The 26,559-nt window shown below is 47.2% G+C and overlaps 1 protein-coding gene across 2 annotated transcripts in view; it reads left to right on the plus strand.

Moving 5' to 3' along the window:
* Positions 1-26,559, plus strand: part of SETBP1 (SET binding protein 1) — a 268,685-nt gene that overhangs the window by 89,827 nt on the left and 152,299 nt on the right. The window contains exon 1 of one of the 2 annotated variants that reach the window (XM_082241759.1): positions 721-1,362. The exons of the other annotated variant lie outside the window; for it this stretch is intronic. Coding sequence (XP_082097885.1) covers positions 1,357-1,362 — 6 coding nt within the window. The 5' untranslated portion in view covers positions 721-1,356. Of the gene's footprint in view, positions 1-720; positions 1,363-26,559 lie in introns of those variants that run through there. 2 annotated transcript variants of the gene reach the window in all.

The raw sequence follows: 26,559 nt of genomic DNA on the forward strand, positions 1-26,559 counted from the left end.
CTCACCTATAATAATCATCACCACCATCATTTATTTGTACCCCGCCCATCTGTCTGGGTTTCCCCAGCCACTCTGGGCAGCTGCCAACATAATATTAAAAGCACAATAAAACATCGAACATGAAAAACTTCCCTAAACAGGGCTGCCTTCAGATGTCTTCTAAAAGTCAGATAGTTGTTTATTTCCTTGACATCTGGTGGGAGGGTGTTCCACAGGGTGGGTGTCACCACCGAGAAGGCCCTCTGCCTGGTTCCCTGTAACCTCACTTCCCATAGGGAGGGAACCACCAGAAAGCCCTCAGAGCTGGACCGCGGTGTACGGGCTGAACGATGGGGGTGGAGGCGCTCCTTCAGGTATACTTTGGAACTCTCTGGCTATTGAAATCAGGCAGGGACCTTCACTGTACTCTTTCTGGTGCCTGCTAAAGATTTTGTTGAGACAAATGGATATCTAGAATGTTGTTGTTGTTTTTTTACCTGTTTTTAGTTTATCACTGATTTAATTGTTTATGGACATTCTGAAATTATTAACTGTTTCTACTGATAATTTTTTTGTTCTATTGTTTTTGTAAACTGCTTTGAGCGTTTTTGTTATTTCACAATCAAGCAGTTTATAAATTTTAGGAAACAAACAAACAAGCCTTTGCTTGTCTCCTTGCATAGCCCTAAAAATAACCATTTGCATTTGCTAGATTTGTAAAAAGAATAGAGCTGCGTTGACCTGGGGCGGAGAACACATTTGGTTGCAAGACGATCAAGCTCCTGTTTTTTTTAATTGTACTAACTGCATTCAGAAGTGACACATCAGAAACTGAAAGGCATTCTTAGTGACACTTTGGGGGGGGGGAGAGACCTGTTTAAAAACCAAAAACCGAAACTCCAACAACCTGCCACATTAAAAGGACAGACTCAAAACAGTGCTGACAGTTTTTCAAGCCAAAGCCATGTGCTCCTTTATGTGTGAATACAGGAGTGCTTTTATTGCTGTCTCCCTCCTGACTTTTGACATGAGTGGGTTGAGAGAGGGAATAGAAGGACCCTGTTGAGTTCATAAGCAGCAGCCACAGCAGCAATAGCCGACTTAATGGAGTGCTATTGACTTTAGCTAAATTTAGAAGGCAACGTAATGTACACAGAGAGGATCACATGTAATAACCCAGGACAGAATGTGCCGGTCAGATTTTCGAACATTGTTTCTTCCGAGACGCTCTCCTGGGTCTTGCTGCTCTCGTAGCTGCTTCTCACACTCACACGCTTCGAGTGCGGCTGTCATGATTGTGCAAAAGCATCCCAGTGTTTCGTTCCACCCAAAGGGAGGAGGAGACGTCTCAGCGAACCTCTAGAGTTATGTATTTTGATGCAGGTACAAGCTATTAATATTTCGTGTTTCTGTAGTGCCTTGGAGTGTTCCGTGTTCCTTCTGTGCATGGGTTGGGCAATTCATACAGCATAGTGTAGGGAGAGCAACAGTGGCCAGAAAGGCCAGTATAATTATCACTATGTTGTAGGTGTTAGAGCTTAATCTGAGATAATAGTAGCTTGGTGAAAGCCACATAGTGGGTTGGTGGTTCAAGTTCTCTCTCTTAGCTGCTACACTATTCCCCCCTCTCTTAAAAATGGCTCAGAATTATCCAGATCACATGCTTTTTGAGTGTATAGTTTGGCCCATGTGGCCAAACCATCTGTTTTCAGCCACCTTTGGTGGGGTGTCCCTCCCTTGCTCTGGGTTCCGATGTGTGGTTTGTTATATGAAGGGAATCTTTGGAAGGCTGATATGCAAAGGAGAGGGAAATACTTTAATTCATAGGGAAATACAGAATTCTAACATTCACATTCCTTTATTGGAAGTCTTCATCCTGCATCACCCCCTCAGTTTCTCTTTCAGTTTCTTCTTACGTGCTTATGTTCAGTTACTCAAGCAACCTTGAAGTGTTCTTATAAATACTAATGCATTGAAATTCTTTTTGCGCAGTGTTTAACTGAGCCACCCATGTGCTGCTGTGCATTGGTAAAACACCGCACGCAAAGCATCTTGATGCAGTTGTATGGCTGCATCTAAGGTTGCTTTCTTGCAGTGTTTTATCAGTGCCTTCAGCAAATTATTATTATTATTATTATTATTATTATTATTATTATTAATACTCCGCCCATCTGGCTGAGTTTCCCCAGCCACTCTGGGCGGCTCCCAATCAGTGTTAAAAACAGCACAGCATTACATATTAAAAACTTCCCTGAACAGGGCTGCCTTAAGATGTCTTCTGAATGTCAGGTAATTAGTTATCTCTTTGACATCTGATGGGAGGGCATTCCACAGGGCGGGTGCCACTACCGAGAAGGCGCTCTGTCTGGTTCCCTGTAGCCTCACTTCTCGCAATGAGGGAACCGCCAGAAGGCCCTCGGCGCTGGATCTCAGTGTCCGGGCTGAACGATGGGGGTGGAGACGCTCCTTCAGGTATACAGGACCGAGGCCGTTTAGGGCTTTAAAGGTCAGCACCAACACGTGCTCAGAAACGTACTGGGAGCCAATGCAGATCTCTCAGAACCGGTGTTATGTGGTCCCGGCGGCCACTCCCAGTCACCAGTCTAGCTGCTGCATTCTGGATTAATTGCAGTTTCCGGATCACCTTCAAAGGTAGCCCCACGTAGAGCGCGTTGCAGTAGTTCAAGCATGAGATAACTAGAGCATGCACCACTCTGGCGAGACAGTTCGCGGGCAGGTAGGGTCTTAGCCTGCGTACCAGGTGGAGCTGGTAGACAGCTGCCCTGGACACAGAGTTTTAACCCGCGCTTCCATGGACAGCTGTGAGTCCAAAATGACTCCCGGGCGGCGCACCTGGTCCTTCAGGGGCACAGTCAAGACCAGGGAATCCCCCACACCAACCCGCTCCCTGTCCCCCAAAAACAGTACTTCTGTCTTGTCAGAATTCAACCTCAATCTGTTAGCCGCCATCCATCCTCCAACCGCCTCCAGGCACTCACACAGGACCTTCACCGCCTTCACTGGTTCTGATTTAAAGGAGAGGTAGAGCTGGGTGTCATCTGCATACTGATGAACACCCAGTCCAAACCCCCTGATGATCTCTCCCAGCGGCTTCATATAGATATTAAAAAGCATGGGGGAGAGGACAGAACCCTGAGGCACCCCACAAGTGAGAGCCCAGGGGTCTGAACACTCATCTCCCACCACCACTTTCTGGACACGGCCCAGGAGAAAGGAGCGGAACCACCGTATAACAGTACCCCCAGCTCCCAGCCCCTCTAGACGGTCCAGAAGGATGTTATGGTCGATGGTGTCAAAGGCCGCTGAGAGATCCAGCAGAACTAGGAAACAGCTCTCACCTTTGTCCCTAGCCCGCCGGAGATCATCAACCAGCGCAACCAAGGCAGTTTCAGTCCCATGGTGAGGCCTGAATCCCGACTGGAAGGGATCCAAATGGTCTGTTTCCTCCAGGCGTGCTTGGAGTTGTTCAGCAACCACCTGCTCAATCACCTTGCCCAAGAATGGCAGATTTGAGACTGGGCGATAGTTGGCCAAATTGGCCGGGTCTAAAGATGTTTTTTTTAAGAAGTGGTTTAATGACCGCCTCTTTCAGCGGGTCTGGGAAGGCTCCCTCACAGAGGGAAGCATTCACCACCCCGCAGAGCCCATCACCCAGCCCTTCCCAGCTTGCTTTTATCAGCCAGGATGGGCAAGGATCAAGGAGACAGGTGGTCGGTTTCACTTGTCCAAGCAGCCTGTCCACATCCTCGGAGGTAACAGATTGGAATTGATCCCATGTAATAGGACCAGACAGAACTCTAGCATTCTCCCGCCCTGGCCCTGCTCCCACGGTAGAGTCTACCTCCTTCTGAATCTGAGCGATTTTATCTGCAGGAGATCTTGGGGTCCTTACCAGGCCCCGGTGGTACAGGTGGTTCAGCAAACCATGTAGGCACCACACTTCATATGAAGTTTGGAAAATCAAACCCCGAAGAAGTCCTAATACAAAAAATATATGAAAATAACAAGAAGAGATGTGGAAAACAACAAGAAAGGATTTGATAGAAATGTGAACATCATTTGGACAAGGTGATTGGATCCCTTTCGGAACTTGAAATATGGGTATCCCCAACAAAAAATTAAAATTTGGCTTAGTAATTTGGAATTCATGTGATTTGATTTGATTGGTCTGTTAATAAAAATTATCTTAAAAAAAAAAGAAGTCCTAATACATTGGTTCCGTTTTGGAAACGAGACCAGGGAATTCAGAGATTGGAAATCCAGAAAGAAATTCAAGTGAGCAGAATTTTGGAATCCTCCTCTTTCCTTCTCAACTCAAGACTTGCACATTGCAGGACAGTTATTTATGGTGGACAATCGTTCCTCCAACTTGGCTTTTGACTACCATCCTTGGACGTTGCTTTCAAGATACCCTTCCTTAGATGCTCACCGTCAACCAGTTCTTTCAACTTTTCCTAGAAATTACCTGCCTTTTGATTGCAAACTCAACAGTGCTATCGTGGTGGTGTGAGATGCAAGTGGTCTTCAGTTGAAATAGCATGTGTTTGTTCAGCAGGAGAATGACTAATGTACAGTCATGTTGTTGTTGTTTAGTTGTTTAGTGGTGTCTGACTCTTCATGACCCCATGGACCAGAGCATGCCAGGCCTCCCGCAGTTTGGTCAAACTCATGCTGGTAGCTTCGAGAACACTGTCCAACCATCTCGTCCTCTGTCGTCCCCCTCTCCTAGTGCCCTCCATCTTTCCCAACATCAGGGTATTTTCCTGGGAGTCTTCTCTTCTCATGAGGTGGCCAAAGTATTGGAGCCTCAGCTTCAGGATCTGTCCTTCCAGTGAGCACTCAGGGCTGATTTCCTTCAGAATGGAGAGGTTTGATCTTCTTGCAGTCCATGGGACTCTCCAGAGTCTCCTCCAGCACCATAATTCAAAAGCTTCAATTCTTTGGCAGTCAGCCTTCTTTATGGTCCAGCTCGTACTTCCATACATCACTACTGAGAAAACCATAGCTTTAACTATACGGATATTTGTTGGCAAGGTGATGTCTCTGCTTTTTAAGATGCTGTCTAGGTAAAGGGTTAAAGTCGCTTCAGGTTGAATGTATTCAGGTTGCGCTCTGCGGCAACCCGGAAGTAACAGAACGTGTTACTTCCGGGCTTTGCCGCTCACGCATGCGCAGACGCTCAAAATGACGTCATGCGCATAAGCGGCAAATCATGACCTGCACATGCGCAGACGCGGGTTGCATTCTGCTCTGGATGCGAACGGGGCTCCAGAATGGATCCCATTCACATCCAGAGATACCACTGTAATTCTACAGTATTTTTAATCTCGGCTCATCTCAAGGCACAAGAGAGTCTGTATACTCGGTGGCATGTTAATGGCTCTGCAGGGGAGCACACCTGCTTTGGAGGGTGTGTGTGATTTATATGTGCACGGAAATCCAAGCTGTAGAGTAATGCTGGGAACTTGGCACGTCTGCGGGGTTGCCCCAAGGCATTGCCCGCAGCTCCCAGAACAAAGTTCACTCAGCCTTTTGCCACATCCCTTCCCATTTCTTCTTAGGTTTCCTTGTCACAGGATGTGGCAGGTTTTATTTTTTAATGAAGCTGTTTTGATTTGTGCAAATGCACCGGGCTTGGCTATTTCTAGGGAATTGAGTCGGATATGCCTTTGTGGGTGGGTGTATCATAGGTTTGTGCGGACTGACCTGAAATGAAGGCTTGCTGTGATAGGGACAGGCTGTAAGGAGACGTCTGAAGAGGAGCCCTTCGCACAGGCAGTGTGGGAGCGGCTCCCCTCCCCCGCCCCCAGTGCAGTTTCCGGGCTACTGAGGCGTGTGCATGAATATTGCATGCATACAGACATGCTGATCACATAGATGTTTTCCATCTAATTGCCACTCTGCTGGAGGGAGGATGCCAAGCAGGTGGAAAAGATGCTTGGAGCTCTTTTCCTGCCCATGCAGCTGAGATATTCATATATACTCCTTTTCAGGATGAGTTGGTTCTCAACCGTAGTTCCTCTCTGCCCTGTTCCACCTTGTTGCAAGCAGGCCTATCCCAGGGCATCCCATTCCTTCCTGCTGTAACATTTTTGTGCACATTCTTCAGTTCATTCATCAGCAAAAATACACATTTTGTACATGGCTTTTATGTAAAGCAGGGACACGGTTGGCGCTGTGGGTTAAACCACAGAGCCTAGGACTTGCCGATCAGAAGGTTGGCGGTTCGAATCCCCACGACGGGATGAGCTCCCATTGCTCGGTCCCTGCTCCTGCCAACCTAGCAGTTCGAAAGCACGTCAAAGTGCAAGTAGATAAATAGGTACTGCTCCAGCGGGAAGGTAAACGGCGTTTCCGTGCGCTGCTCTGGTTCGCCAGAAGTGGCTTAGTCATGCTGGCCACATGAGCCAGAAGCTGTACTCCGGCTCCCTCAGCCAGTAAAGTGAGATGAGCGCTGCAACCCCAGAGTCATCCGCGACTGGACCTAACGGTCAGGGGTCCCGTTATCTTTACCTTTTATGTAAAGCAGATTTCTAAAATAGTTTTATTTCTAAATTTCAGAAGTTTGCAAACTGATACATACCTTCTAGATAACAATCCATTTCACATTTGACTCGCCCTCCACGGTTCCCCACATAATTTCTAAATTTGCTGCGTATTATAAATATTCTAAGCCTTCATCTTTTCCATACTTTACTCCCAACAAGTACCTATTCAACTGCGGCTCTTCAATCAAATCCTACCTGCAACAGTTCTTTAAAGATTCAACAAAAGTTTCCACTCTTCCTTAAAATCAGTCTCTTCTCGGTCTCAAATTTTCATAGTTAAAATTTCCAATTTGGCATATTCCATCCGTTTTAACTGCCACTCTTCTTTAGTAGGTATCTCCTGATTTCGCCATTTTTGCACATAGAGTATTCTTGCTGCTGTCGTAGCACACAAGGATAGGTAAAGTAGAGGTTGTTATTTTTGGCACTTTCTGTGAACTGAAAATATATCGCAAAGCCTGGAGAGGCATTCAACCCAGCTGGGATTTGCCTTCTGATCTGCCAGCAAGTTCAGGAGTTCAGTGGACGCTCGGGTTGTGAACGTGATCCGTGTGGGATGCACGTTTGCAACCCACAGCGGCGCATCTGCACACGTGTGGGTTGCGATTTGGTGCTTCTGCACATGCACAAAGAGCGATTTAGCGCTTCTGCACATGTGCGACTGCCGAAACATAGAAGTAACCCTGTCCGGTACTTCCGGGTTTCGGCAGGTCCATAACACCCCCAAAAAACACAACCTGAAATGTCTGTAACCCAAGGTATGACTGTATTGCATCAGGCCTGTCTGCCACAGAAGCTCCTGTTCTTAACCGTGTTGTGGTGGCCTTCATTGTTTTGGACATTCACACCTGATTTTTGCAAATCTGCTTTGAAGACCAATTAGATCAGATATTGGTGGCGGCCGGTGATGCAGAAATTCAAAGTACCTTGGAAATCGAGAGCCTTTATGCTTTCCTCTGCAGCCTCTTTCTGCCTCTATGAAGTCAAACTGCCTTACAGCACCAGCGACTGCATTTCTTTCACTCTGCCCCTGGGGGAGACGATCTGTTAGCCGCAGAAGAAAGCTGGAAAAATGAAGTTAGATTTATATTCCAGGATTAGAGGGTGAGAATAATTAAATTTTGGCCTAGGCCATAAACTGGAGGAAACCCCCACAGGAATAAGGCCAGAGGACGGGCGATCAGGAGAGCCAGACCTCAGCTTTCCCCCCCCCGTAGCGGATGATTGATGTTTGCAAGTGTCACTGCCCCAGCTGATTCCATCTCTAGTGCCTGACCTTGCGGGATAATGAGCTTTGCTAGATTAGAGCCACACAGTATATCACTTGCAAACAGGGTTCTCCGCATCCTGCTTTATCGCAGATCTCGTGATGGTGCATGAACTTCCTTCTACCTTTGCAGCGGACGACGCTTTGCCCTCCTCTGCGCTACACAAGGGATGCTGTTTTTGCCGGCTCCTCTGCCGGCGTCCGCTCCCTCGGGTATCCTGCCTCCTTTGCTCTTCTGCCGCTTCCATAACCCAGCTGGGCGCTGCTTTGAAGCACTCGGTGAGCCAGCAGAAGTCTCCGAGCCGCAGACGGAATCACCGCTCTCCTCCCTTTAAGCGCTACAGTCGGACTCCACCAGGCACCCTGCTGTGCCTCTGAAGTTCTGACTTCAGGCAGGGAGAAAAAGGCTAACCTAACTGGGAGCTTCCTTCAAGACCTGCAGCTGAGGGAAGAGGTAGGCATCTGCCTCAGAACCTCGCGGGAGGCCAAGGAGTCGAGGAGCAACTTTCAAGTCGGCGCTCGAGATTGCCACCCGCTCTCAGGGGCCAAATTCTGACCTCACAGGTTTTGTTCGCAGCTCACACCGGCTTCAGTCTTTTGATCTGCCACGGTTTTGACAGCACAAGGGTGCTGGGCAGGCTGCAAGGGGTTGCTGAGCAGCTGGGGACTTTGCAATGAAACCAGCCCAGGGCGATGGATGCAGAGACTGTTTGCATTCCTCTCAGCCCCTCTGGCAGCACTGGGTCTACCAGAACACTCAGTGGTGGACTCGGGTCTCTGTTGAGCAGCTGCAAAGTGGCAGCTTGAGACGCAGCTTTCACTTGAAGGGAGCTGGCGAAACATAGTATAATAATAATAATAATAAATTTTATTTATATCCCGCCCTCCCCAGCCAAAGCCGGGCTCAGGGCGGCTAACAAGAATCAAATAATCAAATAATCAAATAATCTAACATTCTAAAACATTTCATTATAACAATTAATTAAAATCAAATTAATGGCAACCGTTAAGCAAAGTTCTGTGCAGGTTGCCAGAGGAGCGAGTCAGGCTGGGCCCTGACCAAAGGCCTGGTGGAACAACTCTGTCTTGCAGGCCTTGCGGAAAGATGTCAGGTCCCGCAGGGCCCTAGTCTCTTGTGACAGAGCGTTCCACCAGATTGGAGCCGCAGCCGAGAAAGCCCTGGCTCTAGTTGAGGCCAGCCTAACCTCTCTGAGGCCTGGGACCTTCAGGATGTTTTTATTTGCAGACCGTAGGTTCCTCTGTGGGGCATACCAGGAGAGGCGGTCCCGTAGGTACGAGGGTCTTAGGCCGTATAGGGCTTTAAAGGTTAAAACCAGCACCTTAAACCTGATCCTGTACTCCACCGGGAGCCAGTGCAGCTGGTATAGCACCAGATGAATGTGATCTCAGGGAGCACAGGGAGTTGCTTTGTACTGAACCAGAGTCCATCTATCCCTGTATTGTCTACACAGACCGGCAGCAGCTGTCCAGGGTTTCAGACAGAGGTGCTGGGAATTGATCTTGCTCTTCTAGGTAGCCTGGAACATGGACAGCTCATGTGCTAAAATGTGCCACACATTCACAGAATGCATTCTTGTGTGAGACATTATGCATGCATGTTTCACCTTTTTCCTTGGTTTTCTATGTAGGGAAACATATAATCTTCTTTAGCCAGTGGTTCTCAATCTGTGGGTCCCCAGATGTTGTTGGACTACAACTCCCATCATCCCTGAGCTCTGACTTTGCTAGCTAGGGGTGATGGGAGTTGTTGTTCAACAACATCTGGGGACCCACAGGTTGAGAAACGTTGTCTTTAGTGATCACTCGTAGCCGAGTAAGACTGCCAACATCTCCTTATCCGCAACTCCTTCGTAGCTGCTGAGGTCCTCTCACAAATTCTGCAAAAACAAGTTAGAGATGAGCTTGCAGTATCTCCAAATCTGGGAGAGTTGTGTACAGCTATGAACCAAGTGAAAAACAACCAAGCCAGTGGACCTGTTGGGATACCTGCTGAAATCTTCAAAGTGGGTGGAATTGAACTTTCACAACAACTTCACAAGCTCATCGGAAAAAGTCTGGGAAAGAGAAGCGATCCCAGCAGACTTTAGGGATGCCAAAATTATCAGTCTCTTTAAAAAAAGGTGACAGAACTGATTGCGAAAACTATTGAGGCATCTCTCTATTAGCTGCGGCCGGTGAAATTCTTGCAAGGATCTTAGCAAACCATCTCTTAACAATATCTGAGGTGTCACTTCCTAAATCATGTAAAAAGACGTAGCTGAGCAGTTACTTTGCATGCAAAAGATCCCATGTCCAATCTCCAGCAACTCCAGGGAAGCAGCTGCCAGTCAGTGTAGACAGTATGGAATTAGATAGACCCAAGAGTCTAACTTAGTATAAAACATCTTCCTAGTTTGTTAAACAGCCCTTACTCTGTAGCTTTGAAACTGCTGCCAGCCAAACTATTCAATAGCAAATCTGCCCCCGTTTTAGGCTAGGAGGCAAATTTTGAGAGCAGGAGTAACAAGATTCACCAGCTATCCTTCTTATGCATGGCCAGCTTGCATGTTTCAGTCCCCGGAATGCTGCTTTGTCATGACTTGATGGAATTGCAGATATTATGGACTTTAAACATGGCATTCATCAGCCATGGACAGCTCTGGTGAGTTTTGTGCCCACCCTGAAACTTTGCCCCTTGTCAAAATAGCCGCACACACCTAATTTTTAAGGACTGAGAAACTGGGGAGAAAAGGGAGTCATAGCTTTATCATGAACCACCGTGATCTGTTTCCTTGCTTTTTAGCATTATACGTAATCTGTGGAAATGTGAAAATCTGTGCTTCTGAGAACGTCCTCTGAATTGAAAGCCCTTTAAAGACACTGATGGTGATTTTGTTTGCTGCACACCCTTCTGGAGTCAAAGTTTGCCTCTCTGGAAGGTTGGGGTGAGAAAGCCCTTGGCAGGGTCACATGGCAAGGGTCACATGACAGCTTTGCCTAGAGTTAAGAGCCTGAGTTCCTTTCCACTTTGATCCTCAGCGCTTGCTTAATCGTGCTAATGTCCTGTCTAATTATGGTAAACACCGCACCCATTTGCATATTATGCCCGATGAAAAATGCATGCTGCACTCAGTTTGTCTGCCAGCCTTTTTTTTCTTCTTTTGCACATTAGGGCTTGCTCTGCTGAAACACCCTCTGATATGAACCGGAGGCTCTATATCACTCCCTTAGCTGAAATGGAAAATCATGCATATGTGTCTTTTCACAGACCAATTCAGATAATGGCTTTAGCTGCCCACTTTGAGTGGAAACATGGAATTGCTTGTTTGAAAAAACGTGGTGTTTCTTTTCTAAAACAAACAAACAAAAAACATATTTGCTTCCAAGTATACTCCCCACCCCCACCCCCCCGCAACAGGATTGTGAAAATCTGGGTGGGAGAAACCACATTGCCCTTATCTAGTGCTATAGCGGATCGTTTAAGAGGTGCTTCCAGACATCCTTTTTATTTCACATTTGTGATGAATTGCGCTTCCAGTGCTATTGGTGCAGTCACATGCAATTCCACTATCAATATTGTTTACACCTGCCAAATGTTTTGCAGTAGTCACACGGCTTCATTTCCAACCCCGTAACTTCCTGCTGGAATCCTTTTATGCCACAAATGTTCTGGTTTATTTTGGTCCTGCTTTTCTTCTGACAGCAATAATGTGGCATTTGGGAAGCATCGCAGATCATACTAAAGCCAAATAAAGCCATTTGTATTAGTCAAGAGCATGTTGCACAATGGCACCCTAAGTTCAAGGCACCCCAAGATTTGGTGCAGGTCCAGCCAGCATAGTTAATGGCTGGGGGTGATGGGAGTTGTAGTGCAAAATATTTGGAGGATATCATGTTCGGGAAGGTGGAGACAATTGCCCATGTTGCTTATATGCCGAAGGGGCAATCTAGGTTCTGAACTGGGCAGAGAGGTTTTAAAAAGAGGTCCAGTGATGATAATCACATCAGGGAACGCACTTGCGGGCTGTTCAAAAACTGACTTATCTTTCCAGTTAATCCAGCACCGAAGGCCTTCTGGCGGTTCCTGCACTGTGAGAAGCAAAGCTACAGGGAACCAGGCAGAGGGCCTTCTCGGTAGTGGCGCCCGCCCTGTGGAACGCCCTCCCATCAGATGTCAAAGAGATAAACAACTACCTGACATTTAGAAGCTTTCTGAAGGCAGCCCTGTTTAGGGAAGTTTTTAATGTGTGACATTTTAATGAATTTTTAATCTTTGTTGGAAGCTACCCAGAGTGGCTGGGGAAACCCAGCCAGATGGTTTGGGTACAAATAATAAATTATTATTCTTATTACAGTGGTACCTCTGGTTGCAAATGGGATCCGTTACGGAGGCCCATTCACAACATGAAAAGAGCGCAGCCCGTAGCGGTGCGTCTGCGCACGTGTGGGTTGCGATTCGCCACTTCTGCGCATGCGGTCATTTTGCACTTCTGCGCATGCGCGAGCGGCGAAACCCAAAAGTAACCCTTTCTGGCAAAAAAAATGAGAGGCACAAATACAAGATGGGTGACACCTGGCTTGAGAGCAGTACATGTGAAAAGGATCTAGGAGTCTTGGTTGACCACAAACTTGACATGAGCCAACAGTGTGACGCGGCAGCTAAAAAAGCCAATGCAATTCTGGGCTGCATCAATAGGAGTATAGCATCTAGATCAAGGGAAGTAATAGTGCCACTGTATTCTGCTCTGGTCAGACCTCACCTGGAGTACTGTGTCCAGTTCTGGGCACCACAGTTCAAGAAGGACACTGACAAACTGGAACGTGTCCAGAGGAGGGCAACCAAAATGGTCAAAGGCCTGGAAATGATGCCTTATGAGGAACGGCTAAGGGAGCTGGGCATGTTTAGCCTGGAGAAGAGGAGGTTAAGGGCTGATATGATAGCCATGTTCAAATATATAAAAGGATGTCACATAGAGGAGGGAGAAAGGTTGTTTTCTGCTGCTCCAGAGAAGCGGACACGGAGCAATGGATCCAAACTACAAGAAAGAAGATTCCACCTAAACATTAGGAAGAACTTCCTGACAGTAAGAGCTGTTCGACAGTGGAATTTGCTGCCAAGGAGTGTGGTGGAGTCTCCTACTTTGGAGGTCTTTAAGCAGAGGCTTGACAACCATATGTCAGGAGTGCTCTGATGGTGTTTCCTGCTTGGCAGGGGGTTGGACTCGATGGCCCTTGTGGTCTCTTCCAACTCTATGATTCTATGATTCTATGGTACTTCCGGGTCGCCCCAGGACGTAACCTGAAAGAATGTAACATGAAGCAGACGTTACATGAGGTATGACTGTATTATTATTATTATTATTATTAATAATCCAGGCTCTTTTAAGATGAATTTTTTTTTTAAAGCTCGCTTTGCTGGCTTTGAACCCAGAGCTTTAAAATTCACCATCGCCAACAACTTTTGTATTAGCAGCTGAATGTTCTGCTCCTCACCTTCCCTGCACAGTTAGACATGCAAACTCTCACTACCAGCCAACGCCAAGTTTTTTGCATCTGCAGAGAGACTATTGAACTGCCCTTTGTCTCCTTTGGTGCTTTGACTGCCCTCTGTTGTGAGGTTAGTGTCGCAGCATTGGTCTGGAGAAGCACGCAATCTTTTTATGAAAGAGTTGATCTGAGGGAGCTGTTGTTTCCTGCGGTGTCCACTGAAATCTCTTTTCTTCCATGGCCATCCTTCCGGTCCAAACAGGTTTTGCAGATCTTTCTTTTTTTAAAGTGCTACAAAACTCCTGCAAAGCCCGTGAATGGAGACAACAGTGAGATGAAATTACTGTATCGTGCCACTTCCAACCATTTAGGGTGGGCAGGCAGGAAGGAGGGGATTGTCTGTTTCCATCCTTTGGTGTAGCAACCCATTTTATGTCTCCTTCATCCACCTTCCCCCTTGCCCTCCCCCCGGCTTTCACTTCTTGGGGGTTGATTGCTGAAAGGATTTGTCCCCTTGAAATCTAACTTTTTTTTTCAGAGGTGGCCTGCGAACCCGGCTCAATTGCTTTCTATCTGTCCCAGGTCACTCGCTTTGTTCCCGCGGCTTTTTCTTTCAGCGTTTTGGGACGAGTTCCCAGACTTTTATAAAGTTAGGGAAATGTGACTCTCAGGAATCTCGCCTTGTTTCTGAGTTTCATCTCCAGCCCCGTTCTCTCTTCTTTCCTCCCTCTTCTAACCCCCCCCCCCAAAAAAAACCATTCCCCCTCCATCTTTTTATTTCATGAGGTCCTCTTCAAACAGTTTCACAAATGGGCTCTTGTTTTCCGTGGCTGTTTGGAAAAAGTTTCTGAGTTTAAAACCAGCCAGTGTAATCCTTCAAGAAAAAGTAAGTTTTCGCCGCTCAGCACAGCTGCTAGGAGAAGAGTTTCCCCCTTTTATTTGCATGCCATTATCCTTTTTGCAACATGAAACTTCTAAACTCTCAGTCAAGGCAGAGTTGATAGCTACTTAGCCAAGATAGGGGGCTCCATGGGTGACAACCCTGGGAAAGGAGGTGATTTGATTTCCTCGATGGAAGAGATGGGGAACCAGAGGACCACATTCTGTTCTGGGCAACCTTCTGAGAACCATTGGCCAGTGGTGGGCGTGGCCAGACAAAAGAAGGGGTGGAGCAACGAATGCAAATCTTCCCTTTGCACAGCATGTAATTTCTGAGGAAAAGGCTGGAGGATTCCCACACTGACTAGAAGAGGGTGGGATGCTTGCCATGATGAACATGGCAAGTAGAATTGTTGTTTTGTGGTAGAACAAGGCAGGTTCTAGAGTCTCTCTTCTTCATTTGTAATGGGGGGGGGTTCCTTTGCCTTCTGTGGTGGGATTTTTTTGTCCTCTGTAGTGCAGCTGTACAGGAAACATGGACATATTGTCAGAAGACAGATGGTGGAGGAAAGAAAACAAGACAAACTTCTAATAATAGTAGTAGTAATAATAATAATACTATTTTTTTTATTTATATCCCGCCCTCCCCATCCGAAGCCGGGCTCAGAGCGGCTAACAACAGTAAAAATAACACAGTTTACATAAAATCACAATCAATTAATTGAAATACATTCTAAAATCATTTCATTCTAAAATCAATTCAGAATCAAATTAATGGCAACCATTGGGCTAGAGTTCTATGAGGATTACCAAAGGAGGGGGTCAGACTGTGCCTTCGCCAAAGACCTGGTGGAACAGCTCTGTCTTGCAGGCTCTGCAGAAAGATGTCAAGTCCTGCAGGGCCCTAGTCTCGTGACAGAGCGTTCCACCAGATTGGGGCCACGGCCAAAAAAGCCCTGGCTCTGGTTGAGGCCAGCCTAACCTCCCTGTGGCCCGGGATCTCCAAGATGTTTTATTTGAAGACCGTAAGGTCTTCCGTGGGACATACCAGGAGAGATGGTCCCGTAGGTATGAGGGTTCTATGCTGTATAGGGCTTTAAAGATTAAAACCAGCACCTTAAACCTGATCCTGTACTCCACCGGGAGCCAGTGCAGCTGGTATAGCACCGGGTGAATGTGATCCTGTGGCAAGGACCCCGTAAGTAGTTTTGCGGCAGCATTCTGCACCCGCTGGAGTTTCTGGGTCAGTCTCAAAGACAGCCCCATGTAGAGTGAATTACAATAATCAAGTATGAAGGTGACCGTCATGTGGATCACAGTGGCTTCTAATGTGGAGGAGCCTTCAGTCATATCAACCTCCACCTGCAGCACTGTGCCAGGGTGTTTGGGGCATGTGTGAATGCATAGACCATCTTGAACTTGCACTTCATTTCTCCTGGAAGGACATATGAGTGCATCTGTGTGGGCGGAGGTTATGTGCAGACTTGCCCAGAAGGGGACATGGCCGTTCAGTTTCAAAAAATGTACTCCACCCCTGATCTCCACCAATGACCAGAATGTTTAGTTCTTGGTGAAATTACACCCTAACGTGAAAACCTTAGACGTCAGGGAAAACACTAGACTGCAGCTCTCTACTGTGACCTATAGGCCTTTCAATGTGGACTCCAGTTTTCATGTTGTGGGTGGGAGAGGCTTTCTAAGAAGCCAGCCACCATTGGATATTTGATGCAACGGTGAGAGGGGCTCTCATACCTCTGGAAGGGAGGATCAAATTGGCTTGAGAGAAGCAGGATTAAATGAGACATCTCCAGGAACTGGAAGCCAATTCCAGCTCTAAGGGCTGCAGCTGCTCCTAATAGCTCCTCACTCCAGGGGAACTTGGAAGTGATCCGCCTGAAGGATGTTATGACACCTCGTAGAGGTTCTTTATCTTACAGTACTAAGGTGCAGAGCTGCTAGATAGAGGCCTGCCTCCTCTTTTCACAGCAGGGGGAGATTCCTCACAAGGGCACCCAGCTGGGAACTCAAATCCATCCTTACTGCCGGTCCAGCCTCCCTTCAAATGGGTCTGGGGAAAAGTGTGTAGCAGGCAAAGATCTCCTTATCTTGAAGGATTGGCCCGTATTCTCAAGCTGCTGACATCTGAAGCTACTGTTCCTCAACATCACCATTCAGTTTGTGGTGCATCAAAGCTTGGACTTGTAGGAATTCACCACAACATTATTATTTTATTGCAAATGCTGTCAACAACAAACACAAGTTCACCTGACACAATTCTGGGCTGGGGCTTTGAGGTTTGGTACCTCCATTTTATTGGACATTGATGAGGTTGCTCAATGTAGATGGCTGTCTTTGGGGTGCCATTATAAGGCAGCATATTGCCAATTACACAGTTAGTTATTGATATTTATTTACATACCATCCCAGGTAGCATTATTATTTATGCCTTCTGCCTCAGGCGCCAACATAGCTTGAGCTATTTTTGTACACCTGTCTCTGCTAGCTTTTGGATTGATGGAGGAAGCCATGGAGCTTCCACCAGCTCCATGGCTGCACTGGCAGGGCCTGATGGGAGGTATGGCCCAAAACACATGGAGGGACCAGGTTGGTGAACGCTGCTGCACATCCATTTAATAAGTGTCAAAGGAAAAATTAGGTTAATATCTCCATAGGGCTGGGGAAACCCAGCCAGATGGGCAGGATATAAACAATAAAATTATGATGATGATGATGGGGTAGCTATGCTAGTCTATTGCAGCAAAATCAACCAACAAATCACTGCAGCTTCTTGCAGGCGCAAGTCCCTCTGTCTTTGATGAGGCTTAGTACTCCAGGTTAAACACATATATTGCAACCAAGTGGTCCTTTAGCACCTGGAGGATTAACAAGTTTATTGTGACATATACATCATGCCAGGGACACAGGTGACACTGTGGTCTAAACCACAGAGCCTAGGACTTGCCGATCGGCGGTTCGAATCCCCACGACGGGGTGAGCTCCCATTGCTTGGTCCCAGCTCCTGCCAACCTAGCAGTTCGAAAGCATGTCAAAGTGCAAGTAGATAAATAAGTACCGCTCCAGCGGGAAGGTAAACAGCATTTCCGGGCACTGCTCTGGTTTGCGAGAAGTGGCTTAGTCATGCTAGCCACATGACCCGGAAGCTGTATGCTGGCTCCCTCGGCCAGTAAAACAAGATGAGCGCCGCAACCCCAGAGTCGGTCACGACTGGACCTAATGGTCAAATGGTCAGGGGTCCCTTTACCTTTACACGTTATGCCACGTCATCATGCATTTCCTGAGTTTGTCAGTTGTGCACAGATCTCCTTCTCTGGCTGAACTAGTTCGAATTCCACCCCTCGCTCAATCCCGTCCTCCTTTTAGGAATTGAGAGAATTCGACGAAAACCAGTCCTTCCCCCCCCCAGCTCCCTCTTTTCTGCTTTTAATTATTATTCCATTTTGCTTCTTTGCCCGGATAAGGCGGGCTAACCAAGGAGGAGGGAATGTTGGGGGGGGGGGTTGAGCCATTACAAACAGGCTCTTGTGTCCCTCCTTCAGCCTGTTTGTTTGCTTTGGAGTTGTCGGAGTCTAATCAAGGGCTTTTCAAGTTTTCCTCCCTCCACCTCCCACTTAAAGGGGGGAGGAAGAAAAGAGAAAGCAACAAAACCAAATAAAATCAAACAAGAAGAACCAAAATAGATCTCTCTCTCACACACACACACTCACTTTATCCCTCTCCATCTTTTTTCTTGAGAAATACACTTTGCTGCAAAGACACAGATCCCAAGTATCTGGGCATCTCTTGACAGCCAGCAGTGAAGGGGAGGGCAAAGCGTTATCAATCATTCAGGGTGTTTTGGAGGGAGAGGCAAAGAGAGGGCAAAGCTTATGCCAGGAGGAGTGGAGGAATGTCTCTCTGCTCTCTCCCACCACCCAAGAAAAATCCTTGCCCCCCCCTTTTTTGCTGCCTTTGTTGAAGGGAATGGTTTTTGTGCGTTGTTTGGTCTTTCCTCTCTTTTTTATTTTTTTGGACATCTGCCTAGACACATGCAGATTAAAGGACCCGAATAAATTTCTGGAAGGAAGACAAGAGAGAGTGAGAGCAGGAGAGAGAGAAGATGGGGTGGGGAAGATTGCACAAAGAACGAAGGGGTGTATTGGGGGGGGGAGAGAGAGAGAGAGAAGTAGAGAGACAGACCAATTCTCAATAGCAGACAAACAAGCTGATGGTGATGTGTTTATGAGCGGGGAGAGGGAGTTCATCATAATCTCCAGATCCCCAGCTTTTATTTTAAAACAAAGACTTAAGTTTCTTGCATTTGTAGGGCCAGAGATACAAGGCAAAATGCACAGGCAGTGTTCTTTTCTGGGGGTTTTTTTTTGGGGGGGACTCTAGTTTGTTAGGGACGCGGATGGCACTGTGGGTTAAACCACAGAGCCTAGGACTTGCTGATCAGAAGGTCACGGTTCGAATCCCCGTAACGGGGTGAGCTCCCGTTGCTGTGTCCCAGCTCCTGCCAACCTAGCAGTTTGAAAGCACATCAAAGTGCAAGTAGATAAATAGGTACCGCTCCGGCGGGAAGGTAAACAGCATTTCCGTGTGCTGCTCTGGTTCGCCAGAAGCGGCTTAGTCATGCTGGCCACGTGACCCAGGAGCTGTATGCCGGCTCCCTCAGCCAATAAAGCGAGATGAGCGCCGCAACCCCAGAGTCGGTCACGACTGGACCTAATGGTCAGGGGTCCCTTTACCTTTACTAGTTTGTTCCTTCTGTCAGTGTTTTGCTTAGCTCACCCAAGGGGGGGTGGGGAGCCTGGGATGTCTGTGTTGTGTTTGTTTATTCCACATTTGCAGTGCCTTTCAATCAACAGTGATCAGCTCGGGTTGCAAAAGCTAGAAATGAAAATGCCCTGAAGGGAAGTAATAGTGCCACTGTATTCTGCTCTGGTCAGACCTCACCTGGAGTACTGTGTCCAGTTCTGGGCAGTTCAGGGCACCACAATTCAAGAAGGACACTGACAAACTGGAACGTGTCCAGAGGAGGGCAACCAAAATGGTCAAAGGCCTGGAAATGATGCCTTATGAGGAACGGCTAAGGGAGCTGGGCATGTTTAGCCTGGAGAAGAGGAGGTTAAGGGGCGATATGATAGCCATGTTCAAATATATAAAAGGATGTCACATAGAGGAGGGAGAAAGGTTGTTTTCTGCTGCTGAAGAGAAGTGGACACGGAGCAATGGATCCAAACTACAAGAAAGAAGATTCCACCTAAACATTAGGAAGAACTTCCTGACAGTAAGAGCTGTTTGACAGTGGAATTTGCTGCCAAGGAGTGTGGTGGAGTCTCCTGCTTTGGAGGTCTTTAAGCAGAGGCTTGACAACCATATGTCAGGAGTGCTCTGATGGTGTTTCCTGCTTGGCAGGGGGTTGGACCCGATGGCCCTTGTGGTCTCTTCCAACGCTATGATTCTATGATTCTATGATCCTATTCTGGCTCTCAAAGGGCTCACAGGACAACAGGAGTCTATCTTTATCTTGGCCCTGTCTTCTTCCTTTGCATCCTCCTTGTGATGCGGTACTCAAGGATGCCTCTGGTGCAGTTTTAGAACACCAGTTATGTACAGAGAGCCTTCATGAGCATAGAACGGTCTCTGTGACAAACCCTCAGCCTCCAGCACCTGGAGGGTAGTGTGTCTGTGCGGTGGGGAAGCAGCAGAAGGGACAGGGTTAGTTACTACCTGCTCTCTGTTTATAAAATGGTGTGAGGAATTTTTTTCATCAGCGTAGGACTTTCTTAATCAGCATTGTGTTTTTTTAAAAAAAACAAAACCCATTGCATTCACATACTCCGGTGGAGTACAGGGTCAGGTTTAAGGTGCTGGTTTTGACATCTAAAGCCCTATGCAGCCTAGGACCTACGTACCTACAGGACCACCTCTCCTGGTATGCCCCGCGGAGGACCTTAAGGTCCACAAATGACAACATTTTGGAGGTCCCAATTCACAAGGTGGTTAGATTGGTCTCAACTTGGGCCAGGGCCTTTTCAGTACTGGCCCCGACTTGGTGGAACGCTCTGTCACAAGAGACTAGGGCCCTGTGGGACTTGACATCTTTCCGCAGGGCCTGCAAAACAGAGCTGTTCCGCCTGGCCTTTGGTTTGGACTCAGTTTGACCCTTATGTTTCCCGCCCCTTACAGTTTTGAACTATGTAAAGTAAAGGTAAAGGTACCCCTGCCCGAACGGGCCAGTCTTGACAGACTGTGGGGTTTGTGCGCCCATCTCACATTTATTGGCCGGGGGCCAGCGCTGTCCGGGGACACTTCCGGGTCACGTGGCCAGCGTGACATCGCTGCTCTGGCGAGCCAGAGCCGCACACGGAACGCCGTTTACCTTCCCGCTGGTAAGCGGTACCTATTTATCTACTTGCACCCGGGGGTGCTTTCGAACTGCTAGGTGGGCAGGCGCTGGGACCGAACAGCGGGAGCGCACCCCGCCGCGGGGATTCGAACCGCCGACCTTTCGATCGGCAAGCCCTAGGCATTGAGGCTTTAGCCCACAGCGCCACCCGCGTCCCGCTATTTGAACTATGCTATTTGAACTATGGGCTACTATTAAAATGAGGCTGCATTTTAAATTGTATTTTAACCTGTATTTTAAATTGGTTTTTCCCCTCCCCTGTTATGTTTTTATTGTGATTTTAATGGTGTTAGCCACCCTGAGCCAGGCTCTGGCTGGGGAGGGCGGGGTGTAAATAAAAATTTATTCTTATTCTTATTCTTCTCTGTAGTAGCCATAACATTTGTGAGCTTTCCTCATATCATAGAATTGTAGAGTTGGAAATCTAGTGTCGTCTAGTCCAGGCCCCCTGCAACGCGGGAATCTCATCCATGACAGATGGCTACCCAACCTCTGCTTAAAGGAAGGAGAATCCACAACCTCCTTGGGGAGACTGCTCCACTCATGGAAACCAGTATGGCGTAGTGGTTAGTAATGTTGGACTAGGACCTTGGAGACCAGAGTTAGAATTCCCACTCACTGGTTGACCTTGAGCTAGTCGTGGCCTCTCAGCCTGACCTACCTCAGAGGGCTATTGTGGGATTATAGGACGAGGGGGAGAACACCATCCTGAGCTCCCGGGGGTGTGTGTGTAAAAGGTGGGATAGAAATGTAATCAATCAAGCCATCAATCAGTAAAATGACATTTGTTGGCTTCCTGGGACTGCTTATTTTTTGTTCCATTTATGAACTTGTATTTATCATTCTTCTTTTATAGACCACCCTGCATCCAAGGAATTGGGGGGGGTTGGACTAGATGACCCTCGAGGGTCCCTTCCAACTCTATGATTGTGTAAATTCAAGGAAGCATAATAATAATATATAATAATAATTTATTATTTATACCCCGCCCATCTGGCTGGGTTTCCCCAGCCACTCTGGGCGCCTTCCAACAAAACACTAAAATACAATAACCTATTAAACATTAAAAGCTTACCTCAACAGGGCTGCCTTCAGATGTCTTCTAAAAATCTGGTAGTTGTTGTTCTCTTTGACATCTGGTGGGAGGGTGTTCCACAGGGCGGGTGCCACTACCGAGAAGGCCCTCTGCCTGGCTCCCTGTAACTTGGCTTCTCATAGCGAGGGAACCGCCATGTCTGGTCCTGGAAATATGCACCTCAGGTGTAAGAGGCACAGCCAGTGCAATGTGGTCGCTGGGAACGGAAGAGAGGGAGAAGTGGGTTCAGATACAAGCACAGCCATGGAGCTTTCTGGGTTATATGGAGCCAGTGATTCTCTCTCACATCCTTCACTGGGTTGTTATGAGAATAAAAAAAAGGGGGGGAGACACATGTATCATCCCACTCTCCTCGTGGGATAGGTAGAATGAATATCTATTACACTGAATTTGGTACTAGACAACTTCTTTCAGCTAGAGGAGAGCCATGGTGGAAGGCCATAAATTTAAAGACTGGGGTGGCACATGGCCTAGCATGCCTAAGTTGTGGTCCTCCGAGGAGGCGCCATCATAGCGTCCTCGCTGACGGATGTCCCCTGGCTGCTTCTCGCATCAAAATGCCCATGAATGATTCGTGTTGAAATGCATTAAAGGAGATAAATAGATAGCGCAGTTCAGTCGACGAAGCAAAATATGTGTGGCAAATTATTTTACTAATGACAATAAAGTGGACTGTTTCCTGGGCATTCCGCAAATGGATCTCTCTCTGGAGAAGCAGGGCTCTGTATCTTAGGGGGGTATGAACGGGATATATGGTCTTTTTTTTAAAGTCACAGCCTCTGCTGGTCTTGGTGCAACTGAAGGTGGAGGTTTCATCATTCTTTATGGAGCGCTGTGGGCCTTTTGAGATTCACCCCTAAGTTTGGAGAGATGGTACTTTGCTGGAAACCGAAAGAGAGAAGTTCTTGCTTGCAGAGATTCTCCCACCTTCTGCAAAAAGAGAAATGCACGCACAACACTGTTTGGGGTTCTTTTCTCCACTTGGGGAAAAGGAAGCAGACTTTTTTAGGGGGGAGGATATTGAAATGCTGGCAGTATTTTGCTCGCTAAACAACCAGCTTCGGGCTGCGATATAAAATATTAAGAGACTTTCCTTGACGCTTTTGTACCAATGCTTGCAAGGTGCCAACCTGGGGTTTTAGCTGAGCAGTTAAAGGAGATTTCAGTGGGAGTTGGCATCACCTGCACAAAATGTCGCAGCACTGTGCCCCCACAGCACACAGCAGACAGTATATTCGTTGTGCTCCTATTTGTATACTAACTATACCTATGGTATCAAGGCAGGTCAAACCATCACCCCTGCCATTTTGAGCAACATGTTTTATGTCTGGCTGGCGTACCTACAGTAGAACCAGGTTTATTTATTTGTGAACAGCAGATAATGAATGTTATTCACATTTATTAGCGAATAACTCAGCGTGCAGAAGAAGGAAGCTAGCTAGAAATATATAGGCTCCTGTTCCCAGAGGTAGCCAGAGACATAGGTCAGTGAGAGGACTTACAGATGACCAACTCCACAATTCTGTCATAAAGACATCGCAGGTTCAGTTCTTGCTTGAAAACCTGGAGGGCCTGACTTGAACATGCTTGAAATAACCAAAAATAATGGAACCATGGAGAGGGGAGAGGGAAGTCACGGGACTGGAAAAATCCCACATTGTGACATTGTATCGATGTTTATCTTATATGATGTGTGTTATGGAAAAACTAATTTAAAAAATTATAAAAAGTAAAGCTGGAGGGCCACTGCTAGTCAGTAGCGGGGACAATACTGAGCTACATTGATCACTGCTCTGATGCTGTAGGAGGCAGTTTTCTATGTTTCTTGGTAACTGAAACACAAAGTCACTTTGGATTCACCTGCAGGATCCACTGGATTCTTTTCCTTTCCTGCCCTCATGCTGCTTCTAGCATCCTTCATCCGTCGCTGGCCCCAAGCTTGCATTAAGCTCTCCATCTCCTTTCCTTCCTCTCCGCATTTATTTATGTTAGTCCTTTCCATCTGCTGCCATAGCACAAGAAATGTCCCTGTAGTGGCCATGCGTATTGAGACACGGTGATGGTAATGATGGTTGATGCATTGATGATGCATATTGAGGCGCGATGGTGATATTTGTGCACACCTCATTCGTGGAGGAACGTAAGAAAAACAACAAAAAAGAAGCGATTTCTCTGGGAAATTACAATTTAAGCTTTTAACGGCTCCAAGGCAAAGAGTTACAGAGTGGAGAGATTTGCACATTGACCCCCTCGCTTGGGTGCAAGGAGGTCCTGATGCTGTTTCTCCTGGAGAACTAAGTGGCTTTCCTTTAAGAGACCTCGCTAGTTGCTGTCTCCCCAGGGGTCTGGACTGACTGTATCCTTCGCTGATCTCCGATTACAGCTGTGCATGCCAACCTGATGTTGTGCTTGGCTTTCGCCCGCTCCCAATTTCTCTCTCCGCAGCAGCGAACTGTGCCAGAATGAAAAAACATCTGGTGAAGTCTCAGGCTCTGTTTAGGCTGGATACACAAATGCATGATGTTATGCAAGCCCGGCTCTGATTTATCCCATTTCTTTGCTTCCCTCTCAACTCCACAACCCATTTCAGGGGGCATTTCACATTTTGTTTTATAATCACATCCGTCAGGGCTGTAGGAGAGGTTCCAGGTGTTGCTTTTGAGATCACAATCCTGGCAACACGACCCATTCCGGTCTGCGTTGCTCTGCCACTGTTTTATGATTCTGAAACATGTCATGTGTGTGCTCCCGACAAAGTGTGTGTTAGTAACACAGGTTCCCTGCAAGGCATTGCTGAGCCAAATCCTTAGCCTCTAGCTCAGTACTGTCGGTACGCAGCCCATAGTCTCCTTTGACTGGACTTAACAATCCAGGAGTCATTTACTTTTACCTTACTATCTATCCAAACCTAACTGGAGATACATTGTGAAGCTTTAACCTGGGAGCTTCTGTGTTCAATGCATGTTATCTGAGATACAGTCCTTATGGTAACAGGAAGGTAGTGGTTAATTCAGCCTGATCCCCCTAAACCTCTTCCCCAAAACAGAGACTTTAGAAATGTGATTGTTTTATCTGGTAGGGTTGGACTGAGACCACTCAGCTATCAACACATGTGGATTAGGCTCGGTTGGTGCAAGGAACAGATGAGGAAATAAGACTGTACCACACCAGACTGAATGTGGAGCAAACTATGGGCTTGAAGTGTCCATATACAGTCATACCTCGTGTTGCGTTTGCTTCAGGTTGAGCATTTTCAGGTTGCGTCCTGCGGCGACCCGGAAGTACCAGAAAGGGTTACTTCCGGGTTCCGCTGCTCGCGCATGCGCAGATGCTCAAAATGACGTCGCACGCATGCGCAGAAGTGGCAAATTGCGATCCGCGCAGATGCACAGACGCGGGTTGCATTCTGCTCATGTTGCGAACGGGGCTCCGGAACGGATCCCGTTCGCAACCAGAGGTACCACTGTAATTGGTAACTTGCAAGGTTAGAGGTGTCCTGCTCCAGATCGCATTGCGCTTTGCCTATGTCCCCCTTGCCCCTTTTAGAGACTGTGGTGTGTGTCAGGAACATAGTAAGCTGTCTTATGCAGAGTCAGTAGCATCCACACTGACCAGCAGTCACTCTCCAGAGTTACAGAAATGGGTCTTTCCCAGTCCTTCCTGGGGATTGAACCCGGGTGCAAAACATGATGCTCCGCCAGTGAACTACAGGCCTTTCCCATATACTTTGGGGGTATAAAGCTACACAAAGTCTCTAGAGCATTATATGCATTGGTGGCAATGCAGAACTTATTATTACTACCAGCGATAACAGGAAGCTTCAAGAATTTTTATCTGATTTCTCTAAGACCTCAATAGGGTGAACATTCATTGTAGAGGGGTTTGGACTAGATGACCATTATGGTCCCTTCCAACTCTACAATTTCATGTTTCAGTGGGAAGTTTGGTTCAGAGCCTGGTTTTCCTGCTTCTGGGCCTAGATGGTGATGTTGGACGGATACCTTCTTTTCCATTCCGCAGCGAGAGAGGCAGTTAGCAGACATGGGAAGGACATGTTCGCTCTATTGTTCCAAAGTGTCTGGCACCTCTTTGCTGGTGCTTCCCTTGGCTTCCGCTGCCTGAAGATTATAGCAGGGACTGATCAGAACTCCTGTTAAAATGTGGAATAAGAAGGCAATGAAGGGGCTGATTAGTGCTTGTTATCTCCACAGCTCATGCTGCTTTCCCATTGTCCACTCAGTAAGTCCTTTACAGAGATTTCCCTTTTATCCCATTTGTCTTAATCCTTGGCCCTACCAGCTGAGAAGGAGGAATTGCTCCTTTAATTTGTTTGGAAGCCATCCAACCTCTGGAATCTGGTTAGCTTTTAACTGGGGCCATTTGAGTGTGTGGGTCTGTGGGGGGAGCTTTAGGAAAATGTAGAATTTTCCCAGCTGATATCTATAGTGGTTGGGTTTGTTTTTTCTCCGTTTGGGTTGAAGCTTACAGGCCATTTCTGCTTAGCCGCCGGGATGCAAAAGGCTCTCTCCTTTTGTCTGGAAACCATTGATGGTCCTCAGTGTTTTATTGCTGAAGCAGCACCTGCTGCCCGACTCACTCATTCCCATCCTCGCCGACTCATTAGCATCTGAGAAACTGCGGTTCCCTTGCACAAGTTTGCTGGGTGGATCATATGCTGAAGGGGCTGCTGCAAACAATGTGATTTTTTATTATTTAAAAAAAACCACCCTCAGGCTTCCTGCCGACTCTGCATTTTATATCGTTTGCGCCTGTACGCAAGAAAGATTTAGCACATCTCTGCTTTTATAAAAGGGCGTTTAAAGCATCTGGGTACGAGTGGCAGTTGGCCTTCTGTGATTCTCGTGTGCTC

This window comes from Podarcis vaucheri, assembly GCF_965113315.1.
Source record: "Podarcis vaucheri genome assembly, chromosome: 11".
Classification (NCBI taxonomy): domain Eukaryota; kingdom Metazoa; phylum Chordata; class Lepidosauria; order Squamata; family Lacertidae; genus Podarcis; species Podarcis vaucheri.